Source organism: Stegostoma tigrinum, chromosome 16 (genome assembly GCF_030684315.1).
Source record: "Stegostoma tigrinum isolate sSteTig4 chromosome 16, sSteTig4.hap1, whole genome shotgun sequence".
In the NCBI taxonomy this organism is placed as follows: domain Eukaryota; kingdom Metazoa; phylum Chordata; class Chondrichthyes; order Orectolobiformes; family Stegostomatidae; genus Stegostoma; species Stegostoma tigrinum.
The window spans coordinates 39,813,303-39,828,415 of NC_081369.1; the positions used below are offsets into that span (position 1 = coordinate 39,813,303).

Consider the following 15,113-nt stretch of genomic DNA (forward strand, 5'->3'; position numbering starts at 1 on the left):
ATCAAGGAAGAGGAAAATGCCCAGATTACCCTTGCTGCCACAGTCCTGAGTGTCGAACCAAGTTCACCAATGGTGTGGTGATGCGACCGCTAATTTGCTGCCATGAGTCCTGTGCCTTGCTGCCACCTCCACTGGACCTGCTGAGCTGCTGTTGATGTCACCATGTTCCATGCAGTCGCCTACGGTTGGGCATACTTTTTTGATGCTGCTGCCATTTTGGAATCAGCTGAAGTATCCGAATACACAACCTTCCTGAAAAAATGTGCAAGTGTGTAACCTTTTGAACGAGTGCTGACATCAGAACTGCCACTGATGCTGACTTCTCCACTTCCAGTCCTGTGCTGGGCCCACCACCATCAAAGTCAGCACGGCCTGGCGCCATCTCTTGCTACTGGGTCCGCACTCGCTGCCATTGCAACATCTCTGGAGAGAGCCTTGAACTGCCAGCTGACCAATTATAAGTTGCCCTTCTAGATTGCAAGGTTTAAGGGCTTAATTTTTAATCAATGAAGTTAGTTTTCTCCAGGTGGATAGGATGAATAACCGAAGTCTTTTTCCTAAGGTGGGGGGAGGGGTTGTGGGCAGAGTCCACAATTATAGAGAATTGGTTTCGGGTGAGAGGGGAAAGATTTGAAAAGGATCTAAGGGGTGACTTTTTCACGCAGAGGGTGGTGCATGTTTGGAATGAGGTGGTGGAGGCTGGTATGATTACAACATTTAACAAGCATCTGGTTGGCTATATAAATAGTAACGAATTTCCAAGGATACGAGACCAAATGCTGATAAATGGGACTAGGTCAGATTGGGATGTCTGGTCAGCGCAGACAAGTTGGGCCGAAGGGTCTGTTTTTATGCTGTGATTTTGTGACTCTATGGGAGTGATACCATTGGTGGTTATGTTACTGCGCTTTACCTCGAGGACTGAATGAATGCTGTATTGACCCCACCACCAGAACTGATGAAATTTTAATTCAAACTATTAAAAATGTGGAATAAAATATCAGTGTCAGAAAATGGTAATCATGAAACTATTGGATTTCCTGTAATAGCAGCCTTGCCTCCATTACCTCCTTTCATGTGATGAAGTAGAGTTTCATTAGCAGGGTGTCTTGTTGCAGTTTCTGCAGGCAGAAATCAAAGATGAAACAATACAATAATTTTAAAAACCTGTCCACCTCATCTGGACCAGCCTACATGTGATTTCGAACCCATAGAAATGTGCGTGATTCTCAGGAATCCACTTGGTTATATAACAGATGGGTAACAAATGCTGGCCATGCCAGCTCTGGTCGTAACTCAGGAACAAATACCAAACAAAAATCATTCGGATTGGCTCAGTCACAGCTGGAGTCATGTGAACCACATGTCCTGGGTTGATATGCGACTAGGACTGGGTTAATTGATGTTTAAACTAGGGTAGTTCTAACTGCACTGCAGTGGTGTGAATCCCATTTTGGTTACTAACAAGTTGGCCCTGTTCAAGACATGTGCCTGTTAACATTGACAGTGGTACAGGATCAGACTCAGTACTGATGTCCTTGCTCCAAAAAGTGTTTTCTGATGAGTCAAAATCAGCATATTTAATACTGACCAATTATTAATTAACCAATTGTTATATAGTAGTAATTTCAAATGTTTTCTGCATCAAAGCACTAATATTGTGAGTTTGCAACTAGAATTCTTAATTTCCCCTTTTTAGTTATTGACATAACTTTCTAATAAATTAATTGTGGTCATTGTCAATAACTTTAGCATGTTTTACTATAGCATTCCTTATTGTATCTGTAGATGAATACTTTTTAATCTCTGATCAAAGGGCATCAAACAAAATAAAATGTTGCAATAACACTGCAAAATATTTATCCCAATGATTAGCTACATTTTTAAATTATGAATTGGGAAAAAGTATGGAAATAAAGGGATTATAGATATCTTTAAGTCAATCTTTAATTCTGTGGTTTGTCTTATAGCGCTGTCAGGCTAAAGGTTTTGTCTGTGAGTTATGCAAAGAGGGAGATGTGCTCTTTCCATTCGACAGCCACACATCGGTGTGCCAGGATTGTTCTGCTGTATTTCACAGGTTAGTACAAAACTCTAATGTTTGCTTTGTGTAAATATTTGGGTCCAATTGCATAGTTAGTGTCAATTCCAGACTTTTAAACTTGAAGCTTGAGCTGTGACAAACCAGTAAATATAAATTTTGGCATTAAGAAATGCATATTTAGGATATAGATGCAAAGGACAAGTTATTCATTTCACTCTCAAATGACAACAGAACTGTACTTCAACTGTCTGCTAACCTTTCCAACACATGAATCAATTGAAGGCTGCTACCTTTGCCAAGGAGAAAAGGGGAAACAACTAAAACAAATACATCCAGTTGTGAAACAAAACCTATGTAAAGGATATGAAACATTTCGAAAATTTAATGCTGAGCTTGTAATTTGTCAAAAACATTAAGCTAAACAAATAAAGTCTAAATGAGCCAAAAGCACGTTGCTGTATCATTTGTAAAAATATTTTGATTCTAAAACAAAATGTAATTTGGATATGGAAAGTAATTGGCTCTTCATCAGAACTGGTCATGAATGATTATCAATCTAAAACATCAGCTCCCCTCTCCATAGCTGTGCTGCGTATTTCTTGTAATTTTATTTTTATTCTGATTTCCAATGTCAGAATTTTTTGCTTTGGAGAAGAAAGATGTTTCATGCAGATATAATATTGATTTAAACACACATTCTTGAATAGTGGTAAAGTAGCTAAGTACGAAGCCAAAGACTCCTGTCAGTCTTTGGTACGGTCAGTGATAAGCAGGTCCAATACTGCAGAGCAGTGATCATCAAAGTCACTTGACTGTTTAAGCTAGTCTTCAGTAGAATGCAGAAAGTTGTGGCTGAAGTGTATACCATTCTGATCAGACTGTACCTTCAGTACAATGTTTAGTTCTGGTTGTGGGGATAAGTGAGATTTTCAAGCACTGAAAATGTATGTTTAAAAAATTGCCAAAAAGCTTATCTTTAGTCAGAGGTCTGAGTTAAGACTAGAGAACTGAAGTAACTTTATGTTTCAGCTCAAAGTGTTGGATTGTTGCTGTGTCATGATATACAGGAATGATGAATTAACAGCCCACATCTATTGACTAATTCCGGTCTAAACTAGTAAAAAGGATACTCGGCACATGTCAGAAACTTCTTCTTTATTCTTAGTAACCAGCTTCTGTCTTTACGAAAGAAACGAACTTTGTAGTGAATGAAACCTTTGAAGAGCAGGTGTGCATGCTGGAATGGATAGAGATAGACGAAGCTGATGTGCTGAAAATTTTGTCAAACATTAAGATTGACAAGTCGCCAGGCCCGGACCAGATTTGTCCTCGGCTGCTTTGGGAAGCGAGAAATGCAATTGCTTCGCCACTTGCGAAGATCTTTGCATCCTCGTTCTCCACTGGAGTCGTACCTGAGGACTGGAGAGAGGCAAATGTAATTCCTCCCTTCAAGAAAGGAAATAGGGAAATCCCCGGCAATTATAGACCAGTAGGTCTCACGTCTGTCGTCTGCAAGGTGTTAGAAAGGATTCTGAGGGATAAGATTTATGACCATCTGGAAGAGCATGGCTTGATCAAATACAGTCAACACGGCTTTGTGAGGGGTAGGTCATGCCTTACAAACCTTATCGAGTTTTTTGAGGATGTGACTAGAAAAGTTGATGAGGGTCGAGCTGTGGATGTGGTGTATATGGACTTCAGTAAGGCATTTGATTTGATAAGGTTCCCCATGGTAGGCTCATTCAGAAAGTCAGGAGGAATGGGATACAGGGGAACTTAGCTGCTTGGATACAAAATTGGCTGGCCAACAGAAGACAGCGAGTGGTAGTAGAAGGAAAATATTCTGCCTGGAAGTCAGTGGTGAGTGGGGTTCCACAGGGCTCTGTCCTTGGGCCTCTACTGTTTGTAATTTTTATTAATGACTTGGACGAGGGGATTGAAGGATGGGTCAGCAAGTTTGCAGACGACACAAAGGTCGGAGGTGTCGTTGACAGTGTAGAGGGCTGTTGTAGGCTGCAGCGGGACATTGACAGGATGCAGAGATGGGCTGAGAGGTGGCAGATGGAGTTCAACCTGGATAAATGCGAGGTGATGCATTTTGGAAGGTCGAATTTGAAAGCTGAGTACAGGATTAAGGATAGGATTCTTGGCAGCGTGGAGGAACAGAGGGATCTTGGTGTGCAGATACATAGATCCCTTAAAATGGCCACCCAAGTGGACAGGGTTGTTAAGAAAGCATATGGTGTTTTGGCTTTCATTAACAGGGGGATTGAGTTTCAGAGTCGTGAGATCTTGTTGCAGCTCTATAAAACTTTGGTTAGACCGCATTTGGAATACTGCGTCCAGTTCTGGGCGCCCTATTATAGGAAAGATGTGGATGCTTTGGAGAGGGTTCAGAGGAGGTTTACCAGGATGCTGCCTGGACTGGAGGGCTTATCTTATGAAGAGAGGTTGACTGAGCTCGGTCTCTTTTCATTGGAGAAAAGGAGGAGGAGAGAGGACCTAATTGAGGTATACAAGATAATGAGAGGCATAGATAGAGTTGATAGCCAGAGACTATTTCCCAGGGCAGAAGTGGCTAGCACGAGGGGTCATAGTTTTAAGCTGGTTGGTGGAAAGTATAGAGGGGATGTCAGAGGCAGGTTCTTTACGCAGAGAGTTGTGAGAGCATGGAATGCGTTGCCAGCAGCAGTTGTGGAAGCAAGGTCATTGGGGTCATTTAAGAGACTGCTGGACATGTATATGGTCACAGAAATTTGAGGGTGCATACATGAGGATCAATGGTCGGCACAACATTGTGGGCTGAAGAGCCTGTTCTGTGCTGTACTGTTCTATGTTCTATGTTCTAATCAAGCTGCAAAATTCCGTCCGAAGAAGACTTGTGGAGGGAAAAATACTGACTTGCTTGAAGAAGTACAAGGAACTTTATCTTTTTAAGATGGATGAATGAATTAAGATTCTGAATTTGTAACTACCTTAGGGGTGTGTTTTGCTGTTATTGTAACTTTTATAATCCAACTAATCTTGTTGTTTTCAACCATAAGCATTCGGTTATTCAGATATGTTTCTTTTCATTTTATCAATCCCTGTCTGTTTTTATGTATTTGACCTCATTCCAGAAGGCAGAGAGTCGGATGCATAGACTGTTCTCAGGCTGCCATCTGCGCACCAGTGTATGTCATGGTTCCAATATTTTTAAAATGAGGAGGGTGCAAATATTTTTTTCAAAAGAATGGCACTTATCTCTTCACTTTTTTAAATTATTTGTCTTTGCATCTATGCCATATTATTAGGCTAGCTTCTAGAATGCGATACAGGTGCAGGACAGGGCGACAAAGTAAATTAACCTAAATGCAGCAATTGGTTACATTTACACTGTTACAGCAATCAGTCTGTTACTGCTTTTAAAGTAGGATAATGTTGAAAATGGGAGAGGGGTGCAGGGTAATTGCAACTATTTTACAGTATCTTCAGAAGCATGAATGAAAGTAAGTTTGTGATCATAGAGCATATATAGTCTGAAAAATGAATCATACTGCAATATGCAATGGGGATTTTTGAGGTTGCAGTAATTAAGCACTGTATTGGATTTTGTACTATTGGGAGTCTCTGATTTTTTTTAAACCAGGATAACTAAACTGTTGCCAGAGAATGGGAGCCTGAACTTGGAGAATGGAATAGAGAAATTGAGAATGTTTATTCTGCAGTAGTGAAGGCCCATAACAGATTTTCAACAAACTAATATATATGAATCTTTGAAACCAGTAAACTGAACAATAATTTAATGCAAACATGAATTTTGAATCCTACACTTAAGAATTCTGTATGAAGTGATAGAATTCTTAATTTAGGATCAGTTGCTTGACTCGTGTAGAACAAACTGCCTTGTGATTGAAGGAGAAAAACAAATGGTATATTTTTGATCTGAGGCCAGCCTGATAACCACATTGGCTTTTTCTGTTCTATTTGCATAGTCTTTGTTCCTAAGCAAATTTACCTAAATCTGAAGCCCTATGTTAGATGTAGGCATTCTGTTGAGTTTGATTTGTAATGAATTTAACTAGTAAACTAGAATGCTTTGCTTTGCTTTGCTTTTCTTGTCTTATCTGCAGAGATTGTTATTATGACAATTCCACTACGTGTCCAAGGTGTGCGCGGCTTTCAATGAGAAGACAGTCTCAAATTGGGTCAACTCATCCAGACTGAGAAACTAAGTCCAAATGAAGAACTGTCAACTGGGAATATTGTGATGCTGATCATTTCATTTTCTACCAGCTAACCGGTTTGAAGATTATGCAGAAGATAATGGTCGGTGTATCGATGGAGTGTTTAATTCCATTAATGGACTTTTTTTTAAAAAAAGGCATTGGAATCACGTTAAATGAACATATATTGAAAATTTCCTTTGAAGTTGGAAGTCAGTGAAAAAGTTAACGGTAGGCTAAAATGGTGGATTTCCCAGTGAAATCAAAGCAGCAGTCTTAGAAATTAAAATCTGAGTTTTTTTTTGAGAAGTCCTTTAGATCTTTTGATTGTCCATTGGTAAAATCTGACTGGCACTATTTATGGGTAGTATTCATTTAAAAACATTCCTTCTTGAGCACTTTCTATTTAGAATGTATTTCAGATTTGTAATATTTATTTCATCTCCACCTGATATACGTTTTTACTGAGTTTTTGAATGGATTTTAGCAAAAACGTTCTGATTTTTGTGGGGTGACTTGTGAAGAGAAAAGTTGGCATTTACATGGTGCTTATCACATTCTTAGGATGTAGACAAATGTTTATAACGCTGCCCACTTTTAGCTTCTGTTCTGCCATCAGTCCTCACTCGACAAAGGGAAAATTATTACTTTAATAACCTGTGCTGTATTGAATTTGTATTCGATGTTAAAAGAACAGATGTTTAAATTGGCCGATAAGTATAAATCTGGGCTTGTTAGCATTTCAGACAATTCTGATTCTTTGGTTCAGAAGCAGAGTCCACATTGCATGAAAGGAAGGGGTGCGGAATGAACACACTGGAATTATTCCATTTGGAAACTGTTTCAGGGAGTTGGTGTCCCAGCTGGTATATAGAAAGGGAGGGTCATGAAGCTTTGCAGTGAACGAGCACTAGCTTAAAAAGTAACTTAATCCTGTGCAGTGTGGGGTAAGAATGCATTGACAGAAGCAAACTGAAAGCAAGTGTCACTTGTCGTTTTGAAGACTGCTTATTGTCAGTTGCGTGTCTTGACACCAAGAAAACTTAATACTGTGCTCTGTTTGTGCTTGCAATCCCAGCTACGTGGAAATCTATATGGTTGATGACTGTGCTTATCTGATATAGAGGGCAACAGTATGTATGAAAGCTCAAAATTGGCAGACCCCAATTATGCACAGCAATACTTCATGAACTACAACCACACACAACATTGGTACAGCGTTGATGAGCATTTTGTTCTTTGCCTAGCCAAGACCACTACTTAAGGCATTTGCTTACTGTATTATTTAAATTGGAATATGAAGAATTTCATCCTAAATGATAGGAATAGCCTTTGATCCAGGGCTGGCTCATTAACGCTGTTGTTCAGTGCTAGAAGCCTGTCTGACAAAAATGAGATGACTGGGTTTCGCACAAAAAAGTATAATTCTGGAGATTTCTACTTTAATTTGAACTGAATCAGATACCTGTATTTTAATTTCAGTACTGCTGAAAATGATGCTAAATTAGTAATAATTTTGTTAAACTGAATACCTTGATGTGGACCTGTTGTATTTCCTTGTGTAATCCATATTGTAATTTCTAATGGAATTTGCTAGTTTAGTGAAGAGCTACCATATTTACCCACAGCTGAACATTCAAAATTCAACTTTAATCCAACAGTTTTCATTTGAAATGGCTATTTTTTTTGAGTGAGGCAGCTCAAATTTGAAATAGCGGCCAGCCCTGGACCTTGATGATCACACTAATAATTTATCCCTTTGTGCTTTTTTACACCAGTATTCTTTTGCAAAAACTAAAGATCCTGGTTATTTGATTGGAAAGAGGGATAAAAGAAATAATTTAGCTTCAGTATATCTGAAATGTGCTAGCAGTCAGTTCCATGATTCATACCATCTGTGTTGATTTTTGGCAACCTGATGATATGGACTGAATTGAAAATACACTTAATGTAATAACACTCTGTCTGAATTTTTCTTTTGAATTGTTATTAGTACTCTAAGGATATAGCATCACTTTAGAAATGGTTATTGCACTCTTTGAATACGTTTGAACTCCTGAAGTATTACTATTTGGTTATCCTCTTAAATTGTATATCAGTATAAACAAGATCAAAATTAAAATAGAAATATATATTGTCTCTGTATAAAGAAATTGTTTTGATTTGTAAACCCTTTCCTGGCCTACTGTTATGACTTTCTTATTTTAAGATAATCACCAATGGAGGGAAGGAAATGGAAGTAATTGATTATGATTCGACCCCTCACTTAACCTACTGGTTTACACCCTTTGCTCAATGGACTAGCAGTAAAATTAAATATTGTACGATACTTTTTAAAGTTGTACCACCTGTGTAAAGAATATAAAGTATCATGCTGCTGTGGAGGTTTTTTCTCGCACTAACCATCGTTATGCACTTTTTGAACAGGTTTAAATTCCCTAAGTATTACTATTCCTTTATCCTTCTAAAGAAATTATACATTCACCATTTTATGCACTTGTATAAATATCATTTGTCTTTTTAAAATTCAAATATTGTTTGTCATTTATAGAAGCCAATCTAATGAGTGGCCTTTTGAAGGTCCATGGTCCATGTATGTGGCTTTTTTTTGTTGTTACTATGTTTACATCTTTTACTATAGAGCTATCCATTTGAACATGTATCCATTAAATCAGGGCAATCCAGTGATAATTATGAAGGGCATCGATTCTGATTCAGTAGAGTTCTTCCATTTTATCCTTTTTTTTAGGAAAATGTCAAAAATGAAGAAAAAAAACTTGCAACTGTTAACAAGTTGATCAACCTTTTGAAAGTGAATAAAACCTAATATTTGAAGTTGACAATAAACAGAAGATGCCATAAATTCTTGCAGGTCAGGCTACATCTGTGTAAAATTTCAAAGGTTAGGATTTTGTTTTGGGTCTATGAATCCTTTGGACAATGAAAAGTCATAGACCTGAAACAAGGTATGACGGGAAGTCAAAAAATGAAATCTTGCTGTAACTTTTTTTTTCCATTCTTCAAAGATGCTGCCTTACCTGCTAATTTGATTCTGTTTTTATTTCTGTTTTCTAGCATCTTGAATATTTTTTATTCTTATTCATTCTTCAGTTAATATATTTGAGTGTAAGTTAATTAAACCATTGTCTTTCTTTTTCTTTTAAAAAGCTAATACCTACTGCATGTTTCCATTGCTTGGATCATTTTCTTACAGTTTATCATATATATTAAATAAAAGCATAAAGAGACCACTTTCAAATTTGACCCAAAAACGAATGCTTGGTAGTGTACCTATTCAAATGAAAGTACTTTTCATAGAATATTAGAAATAGTTTATTTCTAAGTGGGACATTTAAAATTTCAGCTCTTAAAATATATTTTATGACTCCATTTTCCTCCTTTTTAAAAAAAATCACTCATTTATTTGTTAAAAAGTTATATCCATGTATATAAACTAGTGGAGATTAAACAAATAGTATTATGTAATTTTAGCTTGCATAAGAATAATAAAATTATTGTATAGTGGCCACTAAGGCAACAGTTTTTGGTTCTGTTCCTGTTTAAATCTGTCCACGGTGCTGTAATTACACAACTGACAATACCTTGTAATGTGTATAATAAATATTCAGTATATTTCATTAATATGTTCATTGCCTTAATTAAACTTAATTTCATTTTTTATTACCAAGTCCAAATGAAAAATGTTTGGTCACAACATAACTTTGTATTTAACCAAATGATTTGAGGAGAGAGCAGGAATGTGGCATTAAAGTAGAAGATCTACCATGATCATTTTAAATGGTGGAATAGCTCTATTTGCCAAATAACATACTCCTCTTTGATTATCCATGTTTTTATAAGTCTATTCAACATAGATATAGTACCAAATTCTCCTGGGTGTGTTTGCTATGATGTGAATTTTTTTTTTTGTTTGGTTAAAATGTTATTAAAAGCAGGAATCTAGATTTCATTATTGCCAGCTGCAAAAAATTGCACATTGCCATCTTGATCAATCGCCAAAGGCCTGCACAAATTTGGAGGTGGCCATTCAGATCTTTAAGCCTGATCTGCTATTCATTAAGATCTCATTTTGGCCCCAACTAACTAACTGTATCCTGCCATGAGAAAAATAAAACTTTTTTTATTTCAGTCTTAAATAGGAAACTCTAGCTTTAAACTGTTTGCCGGCTGTAACCTGTCCCACAAGGGACACTGCAGCTCAGTATCCACCTTGAGAAGTCCCTTCAGAATCTCGTGTTTCAGTAGGATCACCTGTCCTTCTGAACTCCAATGGGCATAAGCCTACCATGTCCAGTTCAAGGAATGAGAAGTAGTCTTGTTGAAATGGGTAATCTGTTAGCAAGTCATAGAAATTTATGGAAATAAATCAACACTTAAGAGACAATAAATAAGCGTGTGTGTGTGTGTGTGTGTGTGTGTGTGTGTGTGTGTGTTAGATGGTTATCAAGCAGCATCCTTAGAGGAGCGAGGTGGGGGGGGCAGGCATTTGAAGGGCTTGAGGAAGATAATTGTTGCACATGAAGTCTAAATGACTAAAGATAATAATGATTTCTCTTTTTTTTAATTTTTACATAGTAAAACATCCAAAGATACTCAACAGGAGTGACTTAACAAATAAAATTTGCTCCTGAGCTGTAATAAAATTTTAAGACAGTTGACTGGAAATTTGTTAAAAAGGTAATATATAAACGTCTATTTAAATGAAGAGATTTGCGGTCTGCAGAGACTCAGAGCTTGGGATCTGGGCTACTGAAACTATAGCTATTCATGATGTTGCTCAAAAGGCCAGGATATTTGTTCAGGTTGCATGAACAAAAAGTGACCATGCTATAGCATCTGTTTTAAAATTCCTCTGTAGGCCCAATGTGTAGGTCAATGTGCACAGGAATGGTGGTTAAATTGACTAGGTTTAGTTGGTGTAAAGGTAGCAGAATCTTGGATGTGCTTCAGTTCACAGGTGTAAGATATAATGCCAGCTGGGATTCGAGGGTTTTTTTTTCTAATTCATTCACCGGAATATGGGTGCTGCTGTCTAGGCCAACATTTATTGCCCATTCCTAATTACACAGAAGGCAGTTAAGAATCAACCATGTTGATGTGGGTCTGGAGTCACAAATAAACCACACCAGGATGGCAGATTTCCTTCCCTAAAGGGCATGTGTACCAGACGGCTTTTTCTTCCCTAAAAATTGGCAATAGTTGTATAGTCATCCAGATTCATAACATTTTGTTTTCATTTGGATTCAAATTCTACCATATGTCAAAATGGGATCTGAGCCCAGATTGCCAGAACTTTACCTAAGATTCTGGATTAATAGTTCAGCAATAATATCAACAGGCCATCATCTCTCCTGAGTCTGTAAGTAGTAAACTTGGAATGAGGGCTTTCACACCAGATAAGATGACTGGTGAGGAAGGTGTGCCTGTGGTGGAAATAGGTGGTTTTGGTGATGGAAAGCTAGCTGCATCTAAACCCTGTCTTACATTCAGTGCTTTAGAAAATTCACCCAAACTCAAACTCAAGCTTCAAAAACAGAGATTTAGAAACAGACTTGTGAATGGGAAGAAGCTTTTTATTTAATGTCAAATATTTAAGATACTGTGCAGAGTCAAACTTAGTCTTGTACAAAATCTTAACATTTCTAAGAACTGAAAGTGGTAGAACGTTAAAAAATAATTGCCTCCATCTTAAAGTGGTTATCAATGTAAGTCTTTTACAATCAACTTCAGCAATTCCCCACAAGTTAGGTTAAATTGTAATACTGAATGTGACTTACTTGCATAGAGGATTAGCATTTTTGCCTTTGAGTTATTTGGACAGATCATGACTAAAGCTCTGGATGTGAGTTTGCTCACTGAGCTAGAAGGTTAGTTTTCAGATGTTTCGTCACCATTCTAGGTAACATCATCAGTGAGCCTCCGACGAAGCGCTGGTGTTATGTCCCGCTTTCTATTTATGAAATAGAATATAAATAGAAAGCGGGACGTAACACCAGTGCTTCGTCGGAGGCTCACTGATGATGTTACCTAGAATGGTGACGAAACGTCTGAAAACTAACCTTCCAGCTCAGCGAGCAAACTCACATCCAGAACCTCAGCCTGAGCTACAAATCTTCTCAAAACTCACTATTACTAAAGCTGTTCGAGCATCCTTTATAACTACACTGAAATAAACCTAATAGACTAATTTAATTAGATATGAAATCACTTCAAAGGAACTTGTGTTTATTTTTCTATAGTTTTAGGTATCTGACAAATATCATAGGTAAAAGGGTGGACATCTTTCTAGTTTCAGTCCTTTTCAGTGCAGTATTACTGACAGATTGGGAAAAACTAATCTCTTCTGTGCAGATCCCATTTGATTTTTCAATACCCCTATCAAGCCTTTTCTCCAAACTATATTTTTAAAAATAAATTCCTCATCACTGGAACCATTCTTGAGAAACAATCATGCACTTTTTCGCTGGAGCAAATACTGCTTTACATGAATTTACCACAAGCTCCTTGCTCTTGTTCTCTGGGTCCCTTTACAATAAAGTCTAGGTTACTGTTTGCTTTGTTAGCCACTTTTCTCAATCTGCAACTTCCACTAACTCATTGTACCCAACTCCTTCAGAGCTGACAGTCCCGGAACTGAGCTGTGATTGTAATGAGTCGGAACACAGTGGTAGGATCACGTTGTTCCACCCGGACCGAATGAATTACGGGACAAGGGGAGGGGGAAATCCTGCTCGATGATGCTGTTGTTATTCGTGACTTTCCATGTTTGAGACTTCAAACCTTACGGAAGGGAAGATAAAGGACAGCTTGCCTCTTCACGTCCGTGGACAGTATTCTTAAAGCTGTGAGCGGGGCCCAGGCCATGGCGCTCGCCCTCCGGCTGCAGCTGAGTGGCTGCCGGCAGTTCTTGAGCCGGGCCCGGGCTCTGTGGTCGAGCCCACGACCCTCCTGCTGCCGGGTGAGATGGGGATGACCTGGTGGTGTGTGCTTTCGGAGTCTGTCACTGGCTCTATGTGTCCCAAAGGCGTTTCAAACGAATCATTTAAACCGTTATATAACTAGGAGCAGGCTGTGATCCAACTTTTATATAAGAAAGTAAAATAAGGCGCACAACGACCTTGGTACCGGGTGGTCAATTTGAGAAGGTTTGGGTTGATTTTAAAATAGCAGAAAATTAGATATAGAAGAATTTTATGTTTTGAGCTAATGTGAATGGTTAATGTGCCACATGTTGGTGACTCACAGACTTGACTCCCCTAAAACTCTTTAACTGAGGCTCAGTATCCCTGTCTTAGAAATACAGGTTACAAGGCGTCCTTAAAGGGATAAAGTGCCCTGTCTTGCCAATAAGGGGAACATCCATTGGATGGATAGTGCAACTGGGCGAGCACAGTTGCATCAGAGGGGAGGTGTTGGAAGGTGTGTCAATCATGTTGAAATCCAAACAAAACAGGGAGGAGCGACAGGTTATTGTAGGGTCCAGGTAGAAATTTGATTGAACATGGTCAGAAAAATACAGTTCAAATACCAGGTAGTTAATCACCTTCAGCGGGAGATGTAATGGCAGATTCAGAGGTGTGTAAGAGTATTGGGTAGTTATACTGGGGATTTCAATTTTCCCCAACATAAAATTGGGTAGTCATAGTGTTAAGGGTTTAGAGGGAGTGGATTTCTTAAAATGTATCTGGGGGGGATTTTTGTATCAATACATAGAATGCCCAACAAGGAACAGCGCCATGCTGGACAAGTCTTTGATGTAGCAGTTAGGGAATATTTGGGTTGGCACTGCTACCTCACCGCTCCAGGGACCCAGGTTAGATTCCACCCTTGATGTCTGACTGTTTGGAGTCTGCACATTCTCCCCCCGTCTGTGTGGGTTTCCTTCGGGTGTTCTGCTTTTACCCACATTCCAAAGATGTGCAGGCTAGGTGGATTGGCAATGCCAAATTGTCCCAGAATGTCCAGGGATGTACGGGCTAGGTGAGTTAGCTATGGTAAATGCAGGGTAATGGGGATCAGGACATGGGTCTGGGTGGGATTCTCTTTGGAGGGACAGTGCAGGCTCAATGCACCGAATGGCCTGCTTACATGCTGTAGATATTCTATGATTTTAGTGATAGCAACCACAACATGATACGGTTCACATTTGTTCTGGACAAGGAAAACGATGGCCTGCAAAAGACTGCTTTGGATTGGGGGAAGGCCAATTTTTATTAAAATAAAGCAGGATCTGGCCACAGTAGACTGGGAACAGCTCCTTGTCGGTAGGTGTACAGTGGAGCAATGGGACCATTCAAAAAGAAGCTGGGGAGAGTACAGGTCCAACATGTACCATTTTTAGAGGGAAATGTAGGAGCAATAAGTTTAAGAGAACTGTGAATGTTTAGAAGAATTTAGAACTGGATGAGGAAGAAGAGTTGAGCTTTTAACTAGTCTAAAGGGAGCAATTCAGTATAGCCCAAAGGGAACACAGGAAGTGCAGGAGGGAATTTAATAAAGCAATTAGCAGAGTGAAAAGGAGACATGGAAAAGGAGTTGCAAACAGGTTGGGGATAATTCTAAGACATTTTATAAATACACTAAAGAGAAGAGGTTAACCAGGGAAAGAGTAGGGCCTATTAGAGTCCAAAGGGGTAACCCGTATGTGAAGCTGCAGGATAGTAGAAGCATATTGAATGAGTACTTCTCTTTGGTCTTCATTCTGGGAAAGGAGAACTTTTGTTTTCTTTATTCATTCATGGGATGAGGGCATCACTGGCTAGGCAGCATTTATTGCCCATACCACAGTGTTGTGGGTCTGGAGTCACAGGTAAGCCACACCAGGTAAGGATGGCAGTTTCCTT

At 38.7% G+C, this 15,113-nt stretch overlaps 2 protein-coding genes across 5 annotated transcripts in view; both read left to right on the plus strand.

Moving 5' to 3' along the window:
• def8 (differentially expressed in FDCP 8 homolog) overlaps positions 1-9,887 on the plus strand; it is a 46,716-nt gene extending 36,829 nt beyond the window's left edge. For all 4 annotated transcript variants that reach the window (XM_048546522.2, XM_048546523.2, XM_048546524.2 and 1 more), the window contains 2 exons: positions 1,971-2,080; positions 6,157-9,887. In XM_048546522.2, coding sequence (XP_048402479.1) covers positions 1,971-2,080; positions 6,157-6,250 — 204 coding nt within the window. In that variant the 3' untranslated portion in view covers positions 6,251-9,887. The remainder of the gene's footprint in view (positions 1-1,970; positions 2,081-6,156) is intronic.
• Positions 9,888-12,960: 3,073 nt separating this feature from the next.
• Positions 12,961-15,113, plus strand: part of LOC125459649 (AFG3-like protein 2) — a 51,302-nt gene continuing 49,149 nt past the window's right edge. The window contains exon 1 of the mRNA XM_048546275.1: positions 12,961-13,228. Coding sequence (XP_048402232.1) covers positions 13,133-13,228 — 96 coding nt within the window. The 5' untranslated portion in view covers positions 12,961-13,132. The remainder of the gene's footprint in view (positions 13,229-15,113) is intronic.